The 20,564-nt window shown below is 44.8% G+C and overlaps 1 protein-coding gene across 1 annotated transcript in view; it reads right to left on the bottom strand.

Annotated features, from left to right (window-relative positions):
- CBL (Cbl proto-oncogene) overlaps positions 1–20,564 on the bottom strand; it is a 100,667-nt gene that overhangs the window by 28,967 nt on the left and 51,136 nt on the right. The window contains exons 3-9 of the mRNA XM_081098583.1: positions 14,428–14,574; positions 12,434–12,590; positions 10,154–10,275; positions 9,681–9,818; positions 4,839–4,926; positions 4,334–4,465; positions 3,941–4,144 (exon numbers count right to left, since the gene is read on the bottom strand). Of these exons, the coding sequence (XP_080954709.1) occupies positions 3,941–4,144; positions 4,334–4,465; positions 4,839–4,926; positions 9,681–9,818; positions 10,154–10,275; positions 12,434–12,590; positions 14,428–14,574 (988 nt within the window). The remainder of the gene's footprint in view (positions 1–3,940; positions 4,145–4,333; positions 4,466–4,838; positions 4,927–9,680; positions 9,819–10,153; positions 10,276–12,433; positions 12,591–14,427; positions 14,575–20,564) is intronic.

The following is a 20,564-nucleotide window of genomic DNA, read 5'->3' as shown; positions in this document are numbered from 1 at the left end:
CATTTACACTTAAAGTTATTAGTGATAGGTACTTATTTATTGCCATCTTTATTCTTTATGACTATGTTCCTCTCTTTCTATTTCTTCTTCTTCTTACTATAGTCCTTTTAGCATTTCTTGCAGTGCTGGTAGGGTGGTCATAAGCTCCTTTAGTGTTTTTTGTTGGGAAGCTCTTTATTTCATCTTCAATTCTGAATGATCGTCTTGCTGGATAGAGTAGTCTTGGTCCCTTGCTTTTCATTACTTTGAATACTTCGTGCCAGTCCCTTCTGGCCTGTAGAGTTTCTGTTGAGAAATCATCTGACAGCCTTATGGGAGCTCCCTTGTAGGCAACTGACTGTCTCTCTCTTGCTGCCCTTAAGATTTTCTCTTTGTCTTTAACATTTACTATTTTAATTATAATGTGTCTTAGTGTGAGTGTATTTGTGTTCATCTTCATTGGGACTCTCTGTACTTTCTAGATTTGTGTGACTTTTCTTTCACCAAGTTATGAACGTTTTCTGTCATTTTCTCTTGTTATTCTTATCGTCGTGGTGGTTATTAATCCTCACTCAAGCATACTTTTCTATTGATTTTAGATAGATTGGAAGTGAGGGAGAGAGGGAGGGAAGAAAGGAGGGACGGGGATACAGTGATGAGAGAGAAACATCTGTTGGTTGTCTCCCACACGTGCCCCGATCAGGAACTAGGATAGAATCTGCAACTCAGGTATATGCTCTTGACTGGGATTTGAACCCATGACCCTTTGGTGTGTGGGCCAATGTTCTAATCATTGAGCCACTGGCCAGGGCTCTGTCATTTTCTTCAGTTTCTCCATCCCTTGTTCACATTCTTCTCCTTCTGGTACCACTATAAGGCAGATGTTATTCCATTTCACAGGGTCGTAAAATTCCCTTAAACTCTTCTCATGCATTTTAAGTGTTTCTCTTTTTGCTGCTGTAATTGCTTTTTCCTATCTTCTCTTCCAAATCACTGATTCTACCCTCTGCTTCACCAAGCCTGCTTTTAATACCTTTCAGTGTCATATGTGTGACAGATTTAGTTGTCATATTTAGTATTCTTCATTTCTGACTCGTTCTTATTCATGGTTTCTATGTCCTTTTCATGCTGATGTAGTTCCCACGAATTTCCTTACGGTTCCCATTAAATTCCTTGTAGTTCTGTTAAGTTCCTTGAGCACTGTTATAACCATTACTCTGAACTCTGATAAATTGCTTACCTCCATCTCAGTTCAGTGTTTTTCTGGAGATTTCTCCTTTTCATTTGAGGGTTGGTTGTTTATCTTCCTTGTTAGTTGTCTCTTTGTGTTTGTTTCTATGTATTAAATATACTAGCTATGACTCCCAGTCTTTGTGGGGTGGTCTTTTTATAGTAAATATCCTGTGGGACCCTGTAGTGTGGTCTCCTTGAACTCCTGAGCTGAATGCTCTAGGAATGACCTTTTCGTGAGGTATTTGGGCTCTACTGTTGCATTAGGTTTTGACTGCTGTTGTCCAGTTTGTCGGTGGGATCTCCTCTCAAGCTGGCTCTGAGGCTCCACCCACACCATGTTGTGCAAGCTGTTGTATAGGACAAAACAAAACAAGAAACAAACAAAAACATACAAATGAACCTGACAACAACATCAAAAACAACCTCAAAAGAATATTAAGCCGAAACCGGTTTGGCTCAGTGGATAGAGCGTCGGCCTGCAGACTGAAAGGTCCCAGGTTCGATTCCGGTCAAGGGCATGTACCTGGGTTGCGGGCACATCCCCAGTGGGAGATGTGCAGGAGGCAGCTGATCGATGTTTCTCTCTCATCGATGTTTCTAACTCTCTATCTCTCTCCCTTCCTCTCTGTAAAAAATCAATAAAATATATTTAAAAAAAAAAAGAAAAGAAAAGAATATTTAAAAAGAGAACAAGAATAGTAAGTGAAAAAGAAATATAAATAAATAGTCTACACTAATAAAAGACAAACATGCAAATTGACTGTACCTTTGCCAAGACTTAAGCCACGCCCACCAGCCAACCAGGGCGATTATATGCAAATTAACCCAACCAAGATGGCGGCTGGCAGCCACGGAGCTGGAGCAAGCAGGAGGCTTGGTTGCCCCAGTGATGGAGGAAGCCAAGCTTCCTGCCTGCCACGGCGGCTCTGAGCTCCACTCAAGGCAACAAAGTTTCAATTATAGAAGATAAATAAACCCCAGATACCTGCTTTCAGCCGGCTGTGGCCACGGAGCTGGAGCGAGCAGGAGGCTTGGATTGCCCCTGGTGATGGAGGAAGCCAAGCTTCCTGCCCCGCCCTGGCTGGCTCTGAGCTCCACTCAAGGCTACAAAGTTTCAATTATAGAAGGTAAATAAATCCCAGAATATTAAAAAAAAAAAAAAAAAGCAAAAAAGGAGAGACTAGGAGCTTCTGCCGCCGGGGGGCTTGGCCAGCTTGAAAACGGCCCTCAGCCCCTCACCCAGACAGGCCAGGCACCCCAGTGGGGACCCCCCGACCCTAAAGGGGGTGTGGCCAGCCTGAAAACAGCCATCAGCCCCTCACCCAGGCTGGCCAAACCTCCATGGGGTGAGGGTCCCCACTGGGGTGGGGGGGCTTGACCAGCCTGCAAACAGCCATCAGCCCCTCCAGGCTGGCCAGGGACCCCAGTGGGGACCCCCACCCTGAAGGGGGTGTGATCAGCCTGCAAACAGCCACCAGCCCCTCACCCAGGCTGGCCAGGCAACCCAGTGGGGACCCCCATCCTGAAGGGGGTGTGACCAGCTGCAAACAGCCATCAGCCTCACACCCAGGCTGGCCAGGCACCCCAGTGGGGACCCCGACGCTGAAGAGGGTGTGACCAGCCTGCAAACACCCATCAGCCCCTCACCCAGGCTGGCCAGGAATCCCAGCAGGACCCCCACCCTGATCCGGGACACCCTTCAGGGCAAACCAGCCGGCCCCCACCCATGCACCAGGCCTCTATCCTATATAATAAAAGGGTAATATGCAAATTGGCCCCAACAGCAGAATGACTGGGAACGACTGGTCATTATGACACACAGTGACCTCCAGGGTGCAGATGCTCAATGCAGGAGCTGTCCCCTGGTGGTCAGTGAGCTCCCACAGGGGGAGCTCTGCTTAGCCACAAGCCAGGCTGATGGCTGCCAGCACAGCGATGGTGGCGGGAGCCTCTCCCGCCTCCTCAGCAGCACTAAGGATGTCTGACTGAAGCTTAGGTCTGCTCCTGAGAGCTGAGCTAGTGCCATCCTTCCCAGCAGTCTCAAGGTGGTTTCCACCCTTCCTTGTATAAAGGCTCTTCCGCCAGTCTTCAGCTGGTATTTCAAGGTTAATATTCCCCAATTTAGTTTTAATTCCAGTTAGATTTTACATGGTACCTCCTACCACCCTCCAATCACTTCACTTGCCATTTATTTGGTTATTAACAGTACATCATTCTCCCCATCAAGCCTAACGTTGTAATGACAAGACTCCATTAGAGAAAAGATAACAGCAATATACTCTAGTCACAGTAGCAAAACAAGGTCCAATTCTTTTATTCCCCTTCATTTTCCCCTTCATTCTTTTATTCCCCTCCTGTCTATATCCTAAACTTGGGCTTGAGTAAAGCCCAAGTTTAGGATATAGACAGTAAGAGAACATGGGCCTTGAAGCCAAAATGCCTGGCCACCAATTCTGGCTCAACTTACTATCTGCGTGACCTTCAGGAAATTCCTTAATCTCTGTGCCTCAGTTTCTTCATCTGTTATATGAGGATAATAATAGTCCTTACTTATTGGATTATATGAGTTAAAATCAGAATAGTGTTTAGCATGGCGTCTCTGACATCAGATGCTCAATAAATATTAGCTAGTACTGCTCCTCGTAGTTTGGATGCCATTATGTGTTCTATAGCTTTAGATTACAACTCACAGTGGAGTTGGCCACAGGTTATTAAATTGCAGACTTACCTTGGCACCAGCTAATTCCTTCATCATAAAGAGAGAATCATCAGCTCGTTCATCATCATCATCATCATAATTTGGGGAAGAAGCTCCCTCTGCTCCTTGCCTCAATAGGCTGCCACTTCCTCTCGGATCAAACGGATCTACCACAATGGGCTCTGTACCTTTAATTTCACATCGGCAGAAAGGACAGCCCTGGCCTTCTGATTCCTGCAGAGGAGACAGGAGATGGTGACAGGCACATCCGAAACTACTTAAAATATTCATCCACTAGGAAATACATTTGAAAACAGAAAGGAAAAGTTACTCTACCCCACACACCAAGCCATCCTTTACATACAACCCCCAACTCTTCAGAAGGATCACACAACTGAGAAAAGGCATGATTTGGATCCACACCTGCCAGGACGTAAGACAGGACGTGCACATGAGGTGTCCACAGGGCTCGATCTTCACATCCTTATCATTCTCGGCACATATTTTACACAGTTGGAATGTGGAGCCCATCTCACAGTATAATTCATATTGTTCCTTTGATTAAAACAAAGACAAAAAAAACAATTATTCAGCCTATTTCAGGTATTTGTTGAATGAATGAATGAATGCAACCATAAATGCTAAAAACGGAAATATTAAAGACCATTACTATGTATACAAATTTTGCTTGTATAATAACTTCACATCAGTGGTCAATGTTCTCCCATAACAAAGAAATTCCCTAGTCTTGGTCCTACTTTAAGCTGCATGGTTCAAAGAGAAACCACATGGAACATAAATTCACTATCTAGTCAACGGTTTAAAATTTAAGTGTTCCAGTCACTTAATACAATTCTCCTGCCAGCTCCAATAAGTCCATATAAAAGCTTGACTCTAGAGATATGGTTACCATGTCAACAAAACTCACCTGAGTCACTTTGATGTGGTCTTGGGGCGTCGGCTCACACAAGCCTGTCAGGTCGGGATTCTGATTCCGTCCATCAGGAAACAAATAGCTGTGAGAGAAGTAAGCAGCCTGTGACTTTACTGAAGTCAATTTATAACCGCTAGCTAACATAACAGATGGCATTTAGGAATTCCCTCATTGTCAAAGGGCGACTTTGCAAAAAATGCAAGAATAAATCTTACTAATACTTCAAAAAAATAAAGAACACAGAAAAGTTCCAAGAAAATATTCTCCTAAAACTGATATTCTTTCTCCAGGGCACATTGCCACAGGTCCCACCTTTTAATCAAGGAGTTAATGAACTTTTTTTTTTTAATATTTTTTTATTCATTTCAGAGAGGAAGGGAGAGGGAGAGAGAGAGAGAGACATCAATGATGAGAGAAAATCATTGATTGACTGCCTCCTGCAAGCCCCCCATTGGGGATGGAGCCCACAACCCAGGCATGTCCCCCTGACCGGAATCAAACCCGGGATCCTTCAGTCCACAGGCTCACACTCTATCCACTAAGCCAAACTGGCTAGGGTGACAAACTTTTTCTGTAAGGCCTGACAGTAAATATTTTAGGCTTTGCAAGCGATAAAGTCACATATTCTTTTGTGTGTGTGTGTATGTGTGTGTTTTTTAACAACACTTTAAAAAGTATCTTAGACACAAAACAGCTGGCCTATGTGCCAGTTTGCCAACCCCTATTTTAATCTATGGATAGCCACAAAGTATAAATTCTTAATTTAAATTGCATTTGCGCCGAAACCGGTTTGGCTCAGTGGATAGAGCGTCGGCCTGCGGACTGAGAGGTCCCAGGTTCGATTCCGGTCAAGGGCATGTGCCTGGGTTGCGGGCATATCCCCAGTGGGAGATGTGCAGGAGGCAGCTGATCGATGTTTCTCTCTCATCGATGTTTCTAACTATCTCTCTCCCTTCCTCTCTGTAAAAAATCAATAAAATATATTAAAAAAAAAATAAATAAATAAATTGCATTTGCTTTTTAAAAAATCTTTATTGTTGAGAATATTACAGATGCCCCCCTCTAAGCCTTCCCCCCCACTCCACCTGGATCCCATATCACCCTGACCTTCACCACCCTGTTATCTGTGACCTTGGGTAATGCATGTATGCTTTTAAGTTTTTTTTGTTTAATCTCTTCCCGCCTCCCCTCACCCCTTCTCTCTGAGATTCATCAGTCTGTTCCATGCTTCCATGCCTCTATTTTATGCATCAGTTTATTTTGTTCATTAGATTCCTTGTTCGTCTATTTTGATTTTTAGATTCAATTGTTGATAGATATGTATTTACTAGAGGCCCAGTGCATGACATTCATGCACTGGTGGTGGTGGTGGTGGGAGGGGATGCCTCAGCCCAGCCTGCACCCTTTAGCAGTCTGGGAGCCCTCGGGGGATGTCCAACTGATAGCTTAGGCCCACTCCCCGTGGGTGCCAGAAATCAACTGGCACTCCTTTAGGTAATTAACTGCTTTTCTCTTGCTGGTTTTACTTTTTTTAAAAATATATTTTATTGATTTTTTTTTACAGAGAGGAAGGGCGAGAGATAGAGAGTTAGAAACATCAATGAGAGAGAAACATCGATCAGTTGCCTCCTGCACATCTCCCACTGGGGATGTGCCCGCAACCCAGGTACATGCCCTTGACCAGAATCGAACCTGGGACCCTTCAGTCCGCAGGCCGATGCTCTATCCATTGAGCCAAACTGGTTTCGGCTCTTGCTGTTTTTAAATTCTCTTTTGGGCCTCATTGGGCTTATCTTGTTTGGGACTGTCTGAGCTTCCTGGACTTGTATGTCTATTTCTTTCACTAAGTAGGGGAAGTTTGTTGATTATTTTTTCAAATACGTTTTCAATTTCTTGCTCCCTCTCGTCTCCTTCTAGGACGGCACCTCCATGATGCGAATGTTGGATTCTTTTCTTTTAATGCTGTTCTGATTGGTATTTTCTGCTTTTTCATATTTAAAATCACTGATTTGATTCTTGGCATCTTCTACTCTACTGTTGATTTCCTGTAAATTATTCTTCATTTCAGTTAGTGTATCTTTAATTTCTGACTAGTCTTTTTTTATGTCTTTGATGTTCTCACTAAATTCCTTGAAGTTCTCAGTAAGATTTTGAGCATCCTTATAACGACTGTTTTGAACTCTGTATCTAGTAGTTTGTTTGCTTTCATTTAGTTCTTTTTCTGGAGATTTTTTTCTGTTCTTTTATTTGTGACATGTTTCTTTGTCTTCACATTTTGGCTGCCTCCCTGTGTTTGTTTCCATGTATTAAGTAGAGCTGTTATGTCTCCTGGAATTGGTAGGGTGGCCTTGTGTAATAGGTGTCCTGTAGAGCCCAGTGGCTCAACCTCCCTAGTCACCTGAGCTGGGCACTCTAGGTGCACCCTATGTGGGCTGTGTGCACAGTCTCATCATAGTTGAGCCTTGATTGCTGTTGGCGTCACTGAGAGGAATTGACCTCCAGGCCAATTGGCTGTGAGGACCAGCTGTGACTACAATGGAAGAGCTGTTGTGAAGAAGACACCCTATGGAGCAGGACTTGCTTCAGTGGGGCTTGGTGCTCACTGAGTCTGCCTCTTGAGTGTGTTGCTGGTGGATGTGTAGAGTTGTAATCTGGTGTGGTCTGAAGCTGTCCACAGGGTGCACTGGCTCTGGGGCCTCCTGGGAGATGCAAAGTCTCACTGCCTGGGGCCACCCGGCAGGAGCTACAGAGCAATCTACCGATGGCTGCTACTTGTGTTGAGCTTAGAAGCATCAGGAGAGGGCAAGCTGTGAACCAAGGCAGGCTGCTGCTAGTGCCAGGCCTGAGGTCACTTATCAAGAGTAATGGGATACACTGAGACCAGCTGATGCTTGTTTGAGAGATTTTAGTTGAAGTCTGAAGCCTGAGCCACGTCTGGCCATTCATATGGAAAAGCCACTGCAAACAGCTTGGGTGGGGCTGCAAATTTGGTGGGTCTGGGTCTCAGGGAATCACCAGGGCGGGGCAAACAGTATGTGCCAAGTTGATGCAGACTCATATCTGGTGACTGCTTGTCGGCAATGTGGCAGGGAGGTCTCAGAAAAGGTTCAATGACCTCTGCCAGCCCTTTTGTCTGGTAGAACGCTGCTTTCAAGTTCTTACCCTAATACCAGACAATTTAGTTCCTTCCCATATGTCCCTGGATCCTTTCAAGCTGTTGCCCCATAGCTGATCAATGATTCTCTCTCATCATTGATATTTCTATCTCTCTCTCCCTCTCCCTTCCTCTCTGAAGTCAATAAAAATATATTTAAAAAAAATAAAAAATAAAAAATAAATTTTAAAAAGCTGTTGCCCTAGTGCTGGAGCTCAGAGGGAGTGTGTCAGTTAAGTCCATGTGTGGGTCCTTTAAGAGGAAATGCCTGGGTCTCCCCCAGCCTCATGTCACTCAGTCACAATCCCTGCTGGTTTTCTTTTCTTTTTTTTTTTACTTTTCCCCTGCTGGTTTTACAGCCCGAAGTTATAGGGACTTCTCTTCCCAGCTCTGGAGCCCTGGGCTGATGGGTCTTTGACCCCTATCTCCTCACGGGAGACCTCCATAGCCAAGATATCCCTCCCAATTAAAAAAAAAAGCCACACGCAGGTGTCAGACAAGCCTGTTCTGTGCCTCCACCCCTCCTACCAATCTGAATGTAGCTTCTTCTTTAATTAACTAGCTGTAGAACTTTTACTCAGTCAGATTTCAGACAGTTCTGAATGATTGTTCTGTAGTTTAAGTTGTAATTTTTTTTTAAAATATATTTTATTGATTTTTTACAGAGAGGAAGGGAGAGAGATAGAGAGTTAGAAACATCGATGAGAGAGAAACATCGATCAGCTGCCTCCAGCACATCTCCTACTGGGGATGTGCCCGCAACCCAGGTACATGCCCTTGACCGGAATCGAACCTGGGACCTTTCAGTCCGCAGGCCGACGCTCTATCCACTGAGCCAAACCGGTTTTGGCTAGTTGTAATTTTGATGTGGTTGTGGGAGGCGGCAAGTACCACATTTACCTACATCGCCATCTAGATTGACTCTCCAAACTGCATTTACATATTTTTGACCAAACACCTAAAATACCCTTGTTTACAGATTTTAACACTGAGAGACACCAACTTAAAAGAAATGTAACAAGAAACAAATTAAGCCACTTGAGATCATCTACCAGGAAGCTTCTAGACTCAAACTGCTCTGGCATTTGGTAAAGCTCCAATGCTACTACAGAAGATGATGCATAATTACCTTAAATACAAGTAGTTTTCTGATACCTAGTCAACACTGGTACTTTCAGTACTTACCAAATTATAATCTATTTAAATTCCCAAAGGAATAGCAATTCTGGAATAAATAAGAACGTAACCATAAGTATCAGCATACATTACAAAAGCCCAAAGCCTGGAGAAATGCTGCTGAACCAAAGTGCAGTCAGGGTGAAGGCCCCTGAGCCTGGTGACATTAGAGCAAACATCTGTGGCTAGTTAAATAACTGCTAACATTTTCTGCTAACTGGTATGATTTTAAATCTAACATAGACTTGAAAATAAGTTAACATTTGGAAAAGGAAAAAGGTAAAGTTTACTCATAGTAATAGTGAAGCGGTAGCGAAAAGTAATTTCATCCAATTCCTTTTAAGTAAAAACAGAAGTCCTCGAAACCTGAGGTCACAACAATATCATCTGTTGAAACGTTTCCTGAATTTTCATCTGTATAAGGAACCCATCACAGTCATTAACGATGAGGTTTTACAGGCCCTCAGTTCCCAGACCCTGGCAGATGGCAAACAGCAAGTACTCACAAGCCTTCCCGGAAGCCATCAATCAGCGCTTGGAAGAGAGGCTTGTTGTGAGGAATTGTCTGGAGAATGTTCCCATCAGCAGTGACATACCCAATAGCCCACTGACCCAGACGAGTACAGCTCAGCCGGAATATGTAACTGAGAATAGAGGTAAACAGAATCTTTAAGACATGATAAGTTCATATTAGGGTAAACAGTAAAACAGGGATAAAAATAAAAAACACCACCAATAAAAGCATCTTCAATGACTCCAGACCAAAAAGCAAAGACACATAAGCCCAATTCTGAAGTAGATTGAAAGCACTTATCAAACCATCAGATCTGAATGAGTCAATCCCTCTGATAAACAGGCATCAATCTGCAGAAACATGGCCATTGGGGAACTACTCAAAGGTCATGTTTTTTCTATTTTAACAAAGGCCACCAGAAAATAACATCCAGGAGAATGAGCCTCTTTGACTCATGGCACTGACCTGCCAGGTTTGTGAATGAATTTCTGGAGCCGAGCTTTTACTTCATCATATGTCAGGAAAGCCATGTAACCAGGGTGAGTCACAGCGAGACTGTTCCAGTTCCTGAGCAGAGAGGACCAGGGCTAAGGAAACAAGAGATCAATCGCACCATTTGGCTCAAGACATATGGCACTCCTCAGAGTGACAGAGAACCTCAATTCTCAATTACAAATCCCCATTTATTGTCACAAATTTTCAATCATATTGCCACTTTGAGGAAAGACAAATGTATTTGGAAGATAAGAACTGTGAAAACCTAAAAAGAAACAAATATATCCGTATAGGAAAAACTTAACTTTACAAAATAAAATTTAAAACACTTTAAAGCAGTTCCAACTAACAGTCGTGAGGTTAGACCACAAGAACCCAAAGAAGAGAACAAGGCAGGGACTACTTGTGCCACCAAGAGGCTCCACATGCAGGTTATGCAGATGGCACACACACATTATCTTTAGGAAAGAAAACATGAGTTCTTCTTGAGGCATCATTACATCTCAATATTAACAGTCAAGAATGTCAATACAATAGGAGGAAAGTTGGAAACATATGTAACTCTCCACTAAGAGAGAACTCATTCAATATGTCACATTATAGTCATGCACCACATATTAATGTTTTGGCATGACTGACCCCATATACCATGGTAGTCCCATTAAGATTATAACGGAGCAAGAAAGTCCTGTTACCTAGTCACATCACAGCCACCCTAGCATTGTAATGCACCGCATCACTCACGTGTCTGTGGCGATGCTGGTGTAAGCACGCCTACTGTGCTGCCAGTCACATAGAAGTACAGCACACACACCATTACAGCACATAATATCTGCTAATAAGAAATGGCTGTCTTACTGGCTTCTACTAAGTTTTTTATTGTCATTTAAGAATGTACCTTTCTTTTTTTTAATATATATTTTTTAATTGATTTCAGAGAAGAAGGGAGAGGGAGAGGGAGAGAGAGAGAGAAATATCAATGATGAGAGAGAATCATTGATCAGCTGCCTCCTGCACACCCCACATTGGGGATGGAGCCTGCAACCCGGGCATGCTGGCAGCAGCCTCATACATCTTGTGTTTACTACATATTTTAAATGTATCATTTTCTCTTACATTTTATTAGCCTCATCTATATATATAAAAGTCTAATATGCTAAGTGTCCGACCCTTGGACCATTTGACCTGTCGCTATGATGACCACTGACCACCAGGGGGCAGACGCTCTGACCAGCAGGTTAGCTTGCTGCTGGGGTCCAGCTGATTGGGACTGAGCTAGACGGGCTGGGCACACCCTAGAGCCCTCCCACGGTCCTTCCCCAGCTTGCCAACCTCCCGTGGTCCCTCCCCGGCCCCAATCATGCACTGGTGAGGTCCCTCGGCCTGGCCTGCACCCTCTCACAATCCGGGACCCCTTGGGGAATGTTAGAGAGCCAGTTTTGGCCTGATCCCCTCAGGCTAGGCAAAGGGACCCCAGTGGTGCACAAATTCGTGCACCAGGCCTCTAGTATTGTTTTATAAATTAATGCAGCCTAAGTGTACAGTGTTTATAGTGTGCAGCAGTATATAGTAATGTCCTAGGCCTTCACATTCACTCACCACAAACTCAATGACTCCCAATCCTGCAAACTCCATTAATGGGAAGTGCCCTGTACAGGTGTTCCATATTGCAAATCTTTTATACAGTATTTTTCCTGTACCTCTTCTATGGTTAGATACACAAATGCTTAGTCCCTGTGCTACAACTGCCTGCAGCATTCAGTATAGTCACATGCTGCACAGGTTTACAGCCTCGGAGCAGCAGGCTACACCATTCGGCCGAGGGACGCAGTAGCTCTGCCACTCAGGGTGTGTAAGTGCATGCTATGCTGTTTGTACAAGGACAAAACTGACTAACAAGCATTTCTCAGAACAAATCCCTGTTGTTATGTAGCAAGTGACTGTATACCCATTTTCTGCACATTCTACAACCATGAAACTGATGCAAAAAAATTACTTAATAGCAAAGAAAGATGATAAATGTCAAGGTAAGAAAGGAGACTGTATAGTTATTATTTTTAACAAAAAATACTGTATATACATATTTATATACAGCTATGAAATGCAAGGTAATTCTAATCTTTTTTGCTTATAGTTTCTAGAATAAGTAAAAATACGTTTATAATAGGAAAAATTTCAAATGTTATTTTAAAAAGCATTCTCTTCAGAAAAGCAGCAATAACTACTTTAACCAACTTTTTAATATCCTACCTGAAAGAGCCGTGTAAAGATGTCAAATTCAAAAACTGAAATATAATCATTGCAGGTCAGATCAATAGTGGACTTCAGAGCCATGGCCTCCAGCCCGGAACTGATGGGATGCACGTCATGGAGGGCCTGTCGGAAGCTCTTCCAAGGGACTATCGTCCTGGGGGGTGAGGTGAGAAGGCAGAGTGAGGTAACAGATAATTCTGGGCAATGCTATAATCAAGGAAAGAGAGCCATGTTAAGCTCTCAATATCGATTTCAATTCTCTTAAAGTGGAGCTATATTTTGGATTGAGAACAGAAAGGGGGTAAATGATATATTTCTTAAATGTCAAATGAGTAACTTAACAACAGACAAGTCTTTTTCCACTGTTCTTTAACAGAATGTCACAAATTAATCTCTTTTCTCATCTTTCTTCATTCGTTCTATTAGACAATGGCCCAAACTGCACTAATAGAAAGCTTGTGATTAAGCTAACGTTTTAAAACCATGTAAAACATGATGAGTTCCTTGAGGAACCACACCATCAAGGCTTAGACAGGAGGAAACAGGCTGGAGGTGCAGGAAGAGCTGAGTTCTCATATAGATGAGAGAGGAGCTGCTGAACTTATTATAAGGCTGATTAAACCCCAGACAGGGCTAGCAAGAGCTATGATGCGATTTTTCTTCCTTACGATCTTTAAAACAAAGCCTTTGAGAAGCGTATGTATTTGCTTGTCTGAAAAAACAAGTAGCGTTTGGATCTCTTTTCTAATGTAGTTATTAAGTTAAAGGAACAAAGTAAACTTAGTCACATTCTCTTCAACTAAGTGCTTTAAGTTGTGATTATTCTATATTTTATATGTAAACACAATTTAAAAAAATAAAAATAGCATTTAAAGAGACTTACGTTAGGATCTATATATTCAACTAAAAACTTTCATTGCTTTTCTACCTTTTTCAGTTTTTTGATCCAAAATTTCAGATCTATAAGAACATTTATATTAAGGTAAAAACATAAGCGTGACTCATTAATCTGACTATGTAATTTTAAACTCCTGTTTCAAAAAACAATATAACAAAATAGAAAGACCAGCCATAGACCACTAGGAGAACACATTTGTGAGTAATAAAGAATTAGTACCTTACAACAGGAAAAAGACAACTCAACAGGAAAGTGGAGACATCAGGAAGAGCAACAGGCAAGTCAGAGTAAGAATCCGACCAGTCGTAAATGTGAAAAGATGCTCAGGCTCTCATGAACAGAAAGCGAACTATTATACCAATTCCTACTGCTGGTGTGAGACCCAGTGCAAACTCCTGGAATTCGTGCACACTCCTGTCAGGGAAGAAACTGCCACGACCTCTTTGGGAAGCAATCAGGCAATACTTGGCCAAGCAGAAGATGTGAAACCCCAACTCGGCAATTCCACCCCTAGGTCTGAAAATATGGACAAGCTCTTGCATCTGAAGACAAATACGATTCTATTCACGCAGCACTGTTGGCAACAGCAAATAGTTTGAAATGTGAATGTCAGTTAAAAGCATAAGGGATAGGGAGAGGACGAGAAGAGTAGTTCATCAAAGAGCATAGGTTTCAACTGAATCCTCACAGGTTATTTCTTTAAGAAAAAAAAAGGGGGGGCGTCAGTGTGGCTCAGGGGTTGAGCATCAACCTGTGAACGAGGAGGTCACAGTTCCATTCCCTGTCTGGGCACATGCCTGCGTTGCAGGCTTGACCCCCAGTGTGGGGCGTGCAGGAGGCAGCCGATCAATGATTCTCTCTCATCACTGATGTTTCCATCTCTCTCTCCTTCTCCCTTCCTCTCTGAAATCAACAAAAAAATAATAATTTTTTTAAAAAGGAAGGGGGGATGTTAATATTTACCAAAGCTGGATAATATTTACAAACAGTCATTATTTTACTGTTTTCCCATGTTTTAAACATTTCATTAATAAAAAACTCCCAATACAAGCTTCAGTTCTTCACAGTTAACATTCATGATTCCGAGACTCACTTTTCCCCGAAGGCTTTCCTCCAGAACTCGGCGGCGTCCGCCTTGGTGATGCGGAACGCGTCGCCCTGGAACAGTCCGCTGGGGAAGATGCCCTTCAGCTCGGCCAGCATGTGGCTGAAGATCAGGGACAGTTTGGTCAGGTTTCGCCTGCAAATGATCAGAAGTACAATGATCAACTCTGCACAAATGACCGTGAAAGTACATTGATAAACACCCCTTTCAAATATACTTCCTGCCAGCGTTATCGAAAATACAGAAAGCGTGGGAAGAGAGAAAGGAATGTGTAGCTGATGATCCGAAACACAGCTGGCCCTGGACGGCTGCGCACGCCCACGTACGTGGAAGGTAAGTGTGCTTCTCCTCCTCATGGTTTTCTTAATGTTTTCTATTCTCCAGCTTCCTTTATTGTAAGAATACAGCACCCAATACATAATAGACAAAGTACGTGCGAATTAACTGCTATCAGTCAGGCTTCTGGTCAGAGCAGGAGTTGGTACATTTTGGGGAGTATGCTCTTAGGCACCTCTAACCCCTGCGTTACTCAAGGCCCAGCTACACTCCATGAGATTATCTTTGTTTGAAGAAGGACTTCAGAAACTGTTTCCCTTAACATCATATGAAAGATACATAATGGCAGAAAGACTGTTGAATCTACTACATCCACTGTTCCCTCCACTCAAATAGATGCTGTGTAGTAAATAAGAAAAAAATTAACAGTGATATATTTTAAGGCTTTGAATCTTAAGTTAAACAGGCCTAATAGCTCTGAGCATAAACTAACAAACAAATTTACTTTTTTATGATGACATATAAGAGAATTCAACAAATAAATAAGTATAAGAACTTGAGAACATTATGCTAAGTGAAACAATTCAGTCAGAAAAAGCTAAGAATCATATGATTTCCATCATGTGTGGGATATAAAACTGAAACTCCTGAGCACAAACAGCAGTGTGGTGGTTGCCAGAGGGAAGGCGTGGGGGGAGGAGGGGGTCCGACTATATGGTGAGAGGGGATCTGACACTGGGAAGTGGGCACGCAGTGCAATACACAGATCTTGGCACATAGAAACCGACACCTGAAACCTGTATGTTCATGTGGACCAATGCCACCCCAATAAATGTAATTTTAAAAAGAAAAGAAAAAAAGAACGTGTACACTACTATACTAACCACTCAATTTATAAGAGAAAGGACATGTTAGAAAAGCAAAATGTATTATTTCCTGCTTTGCATAAGCTATTCTGGGTAAGAAAATTATAATAAAACTAGAGGCCCGGTGTACAAAAATTTGTGCTCTGGGGAGGGGGGGTCCCCTCAGCCCAGCCTGTGCCCTCTCGCAGTCTGGGACCCCTCAGGAGATAACGCCCTGCTGGCTTAGGCCTGCTCCCGGGTGGCAGAGGGCAGGCCTAATCCCTAGGTGCAGCCCCTGGTTGGGCTCAGAGTAGGGCCAATTGGGGAGTTGGGGCGCTGCCCCGTCATGCACAGAGCAGGGCGGATTGGGAGGTTGCGATGCCACCCTCAGTCACGCTCAGGGTAGGGCCGATTGGGGGGTTGGGGCACCGCCCCCTGTCACACTCAAGGCAGGGTCGATGGGGAGGTTGTGGCGCCACCCCCTGTCATGCACAGAGCAGGGCCAATCAGGGGGTTGGGGAGCTCCCCCCTGTCATGCATAGAGAAGGGTGGATCAGGGGGTTGGGGCGCTGCCCTCTATCACCCACAGAGCAGGGCCAATCAGGGGGTTGGGGTGCCGCCACTCTCACACTCAGGGCAGGGCCGATGGGGAGGTTATGGCTCTACCCCGTCACACACAGAGAAGGGCCCATGGGGTGGGGGGTTGGGGCGCCGCACCCTGTCACACACAGAGCCGCAGGGCGATCAGGGGGTTGGGGAGCTCCCTCCTATCAGGCACAGAGCAGGGCCGATAGGGAGGTTGTGGCCCTGCCCCGTCACACACAGAGCCACAGGGCGATCAGGGGGTTTGGGCGCTGCACCCTGTCACACTGATCCCGGTGCCGGGAGGCCTCGTGGCTCCGCTGATCCCAGTGCTGGGAGGCATATTACCCTTTTACTATATAGGATAGAGGTCTGGTGCATGGGTGGGGGCTGGCTGGTTTGCCCTGAAGGGTGTCCTGGATCAGGGTGGGGGTTCCCACTGGGGTGCCTGGCCAGCCTGGATGAGGGGATGATGGCTGTTTGCAGCTGGTCACACACCCTTCAGGGTGGGGGTCCCCACTGGGGTGCCTGGCCAGCCTGGGTGAGGGGCTGAGGGCTGTTTTCAGGCTGGGACTGAAGCTCCCAACCGCTCCTTTTTTCTTTTTCTTTTTTATTCTGGGCCAGCTTTAGCTCTGAGGCTTGGCTCCAGCACTGAGGCCTCAGCTGCTGAAAGTAGGTATCTGGTTTGTTTAGGTTCTATAATCGAAACTCTGTATCAACTCCAGCTCTGAGATCCCGGCTCCGCTTAAAGCAGGTTTCTGGGGTTTTTTTAGCTTCTATATTTGTTACAGTGTTCAAACTGCAGGCTCAGAGGCCGGCAAGGCAGGCGGGGAACGTTGGAGTCCTCCGTCACTAAAGCAAGCAAGCCTCATGTTCAGTTTACGCTGCCTGGCTGCCGGCCACCATCTTGGCTGGCAGTTAATTTGCATATCGCCCTGATTAGCCAATGGGAAGGGTAGCGGTCGTACGCCAATTACCATGTTTCTCTTTTATTAGATAGGATTATCAATAAAAAGGACTATTTAAATATCCAGATCTAACCAATATTTTCACTGAATCAGACCCTAAAGGTTTTACAAAAACAACTCTGTTTCCAAAAATGGAACGTTAACATCCAAACTATGTAAAAATGTCTACGTGCACGTGCTACTACCACTTTAACAATTAGTAAGTTCATTGTAGTCACCTCTGTTTAATGCTGTGATTATAAAGATGCCACACTGCATCAATTTAACGCATCAGATAATATCCCAACTTTTAGTATGTCCTTAAGCAATAATCTTTATCTTTAATGGTAAAACAAGATATAGATGATTTCGATAATGTCATACACCAATAGCTACTGACTACCCTTGCTTGCTTTCCCTTGCCTCAATAATTCGTAGTTATGTATTCAAAAGTCTATTCTTGTCATAAGTGGACTACAAAATTTCAAGTAAATTCAGGATCAAATGTGATTGCCTAAAAAGTCTCTTTGAGACCTAGCCGGTTTGGCTCAGTGAATAAAGCATCAGCCTGCGGACTCAAGGGTCCTGGGTTCGATTCCAGTCAAGGGCATGTACCTTGGTTGCGGGCACATCCCCAGTGGGGAGTGTGCAGGAGGCAGCTGATTGATGTTTCTAACTCTCTATCCTTCTCCCTTCCTCTCTGTAAAAAATCAATAAAACATATATTCTTTTAAAAAGTCTCTTTGATAGATTCTCCTGATTTTGTGCCACACTGGAGTCATCATCGGCCCCGCCTCTTTCCCGGAATAAAGCGCGACCCCACAGTGACTGCCTCTAGCCTGACTTTCTGCAAAATGCTGCTGAAATCTTCCCACCAGAACCCAACATCAACTTCAGCTTTTCATACTTGTCTTCTTGTACTTGTAGCACATTAGTTTCTTACTAGTTTCCTATTTCTTTTCTGGAAGCACCTACAAAAAATGATAAATATTAATCTGCTTTGAAATTTGACTGAAATAATTCAGAGCATAAAGAGCTAATGCCTAACCTCCATTACTGTTTTCCTCATTACTGTTTGCACTTTGAGAGCCTTCACCTATTGCTGACAAGGACTGTTACTGTTTCAAAAATTAAAAAAAAGATCAAGAATATATCACAGAGGGATTCTGAATCAGATAACTTGGGAGTATGAACCGTGACCTCCTGGTTCAAAGGTCAACACTCAACCACTGAGCCATGCTGGTCAGGCTCAATATCAATTCCTGAGAGGTCAGCTAGAAGCACCCATCTCTAAAATACCCCGGCATCTTCCCTGCAGTTCTCTTAGTTCCCTGAACCCGCCTTCTAGGAGAGCCACCTGTGTGCACAGAGTGAATCCACTTCTGAGATGGACTTCCTTCCGTCCCTTGGGCATCTGGCACAATGGCTAACCTTCACGACACTGGAACACCCCGACTGCCGACTATGTGCTGGGCACTGGGGATGGATACAACCAGGGACAAACAGCATCCCTGGTATCAGGGCACTTAAATCCCCGGGGGGAGTCCGAGGCAGTGGGAGAAAAGTGCTTTGAAGAAAACCAAGGCAGGATGTGAGCTGAGATGGGGCCCGGCAATGTCTCTGAGGGTGGGTTCTTACGCCAAGTCTGAAGTAAAGACAGGAAGTGAGTCGTGGGATTCCTGGGCTTTGTCAGCATCTCTGACTCTTCAAACCATTTCCAACCGAGAATCTACCAGCACGCAGCGCCCTGCAGGCGGACGGCACCCAGCGCCCTGCAGGCGGACGGCACCCAGCGCCCTGCAAGGGGACGGCACCCAGCACCCTGCAGGCGGACGGCACCCAGCGCCCTGCAAGGGGACGGCACCCAGCGCCCTGCAGGCGGATGGCACCCAACGCTCTGCAGGCGGACGGCACCCAGCGCCCTGCAGGCGGACGGCACCCAGCGCTCTGCAGGCGGAGGGCACCCCAGCGCCCTGCAGGCGGACGGCACCCAGCGCTCTGCAGGCGGACGGCACCCAGCGCCCTGCAGGCGGACGGCACCCAGTGCTCTGCAGGCGGAGGGCACGCATGCTCTGCAAGGGGACAGCAGGTGCCTTCACCCGCAGGGGATGCACGGAGGGAGTGACGCGCAGCGTGGACTGGCGCCAGAGGCCGAAAGCAGCTGAGTGCCGGCTAAACAGGTACCGAGAATTAAATTCAGACGCGTGGAAGGCTTCCCTCCAGAAAGCCAGCTTACATTTCTTAAGACCCACGGAGATGTGCATCGTAAGCAGCACGGTTCCTACAGGAAAGCAGGTTCTAAAAAGCCTCAGTGACATTTGAAGGCCACAGGCTGGTGGCTCGGTGTCTGCGAGGACAGGGCAGAGTCCCAGCAGCAGCATCGGCCTGACTGTAAATCGGACCAGTGATGCCGGAGGCCCCTGGGGCTCCTGCCGGGAACCCATGCCTCCCACTCTCAGCAGGGACTCCAGTCCACGCGCTGCGTCCCAGCAGCTCTCCAGGCCGTGGCTGACAGTGTCCAACGTTCAGGAAATGCTCTAACCAGACTCTTCTTTCTTAGTTCAATAGCAGCAAGCAGCACACAGTGTTTCAGTGCAGTATTTGAAGGAGGTCATTTTAGCTCTAACCACTTCCATCTAAGCAACTGCCCACTCGACTCCAGAGCTGCCATCTTCCTCTCCTCTCCTGTCGCGACTTCCCCACAATCAAATGCTGACTCTGTATGTAGCGTCAATTTATTTTTAAGTTCAAGACTGGGTCGGTTCTTTTCCCCCAAACTGTGAAAGGTCCTACCCTAAAAGTTAATGTATCTCAGGACTAAAGTAACAGCATACATTTTACTTTGCATCTTTCAGCTAATAAGGGACTAATATTTTTATGTCACCCATATACAGATATATTAAAAATTAAATGAGCAATTAGAGCTCCTGTTTTAGCTTCAAAGGTAGAAAAAGAAATACCACCTGATAGGAACCACAACCACCATTTCTGTACATCAATCAAGAGTGTTAAAAAAAAAAAAAGTGTTAGAAGCCTTTATAAGAATAAGAGATTGCCCTGGCCAGTGTTGCCTGCACACTGAAGGGTCATGAGTTCGATTCACAGTCAAGTGTATATACCTGGGTTGCAGGTTTGCTCCTCGCCCCCTGGTTGGGGCGCCAGCAGGAGGCAACATTTAATGTGTCTTTCTCACATCGATGTTTCTCTCTACCTTTCTCTCTTTCTACCTCCCTCCCTCCCTTCCACGCTCTTTTCAATGGAAAAAATATCCTCTAGTGAGAATTAACAAAAAATAAAATAAAAGAGATAAACAGGAGAGAACCAAGATGGCGGAATAAGGTACAGACCTGTGCGTGCTGCCTCCCACAACAACATTGAGACTACCAACTATAAGACAAACAGCTATCATTCAGAGCCATGGGAAGGCTGGCTTAGTGGAAGCTCTACAACTGGAAGGAAAGAAAGAAGAGCATTG

Source organism: Myotis nattereri (genome assembly GCF_964212035.1).
Source record: "Myotis nattereri genome assembly, chromosome: 9".
Taxonomy (NCBI): domain Eukaryota; kingdom Metazoa; phylum Chordata; class Mammalia; order Chiroptera; family Vespertilionidae; genus Myotis; species Myotis nattereri.
The sequence above is the reverse complement of the archived record's forward strand: the minus strand, read 5'-3'. Positions and strand labels throughout refer to the sequence as shown.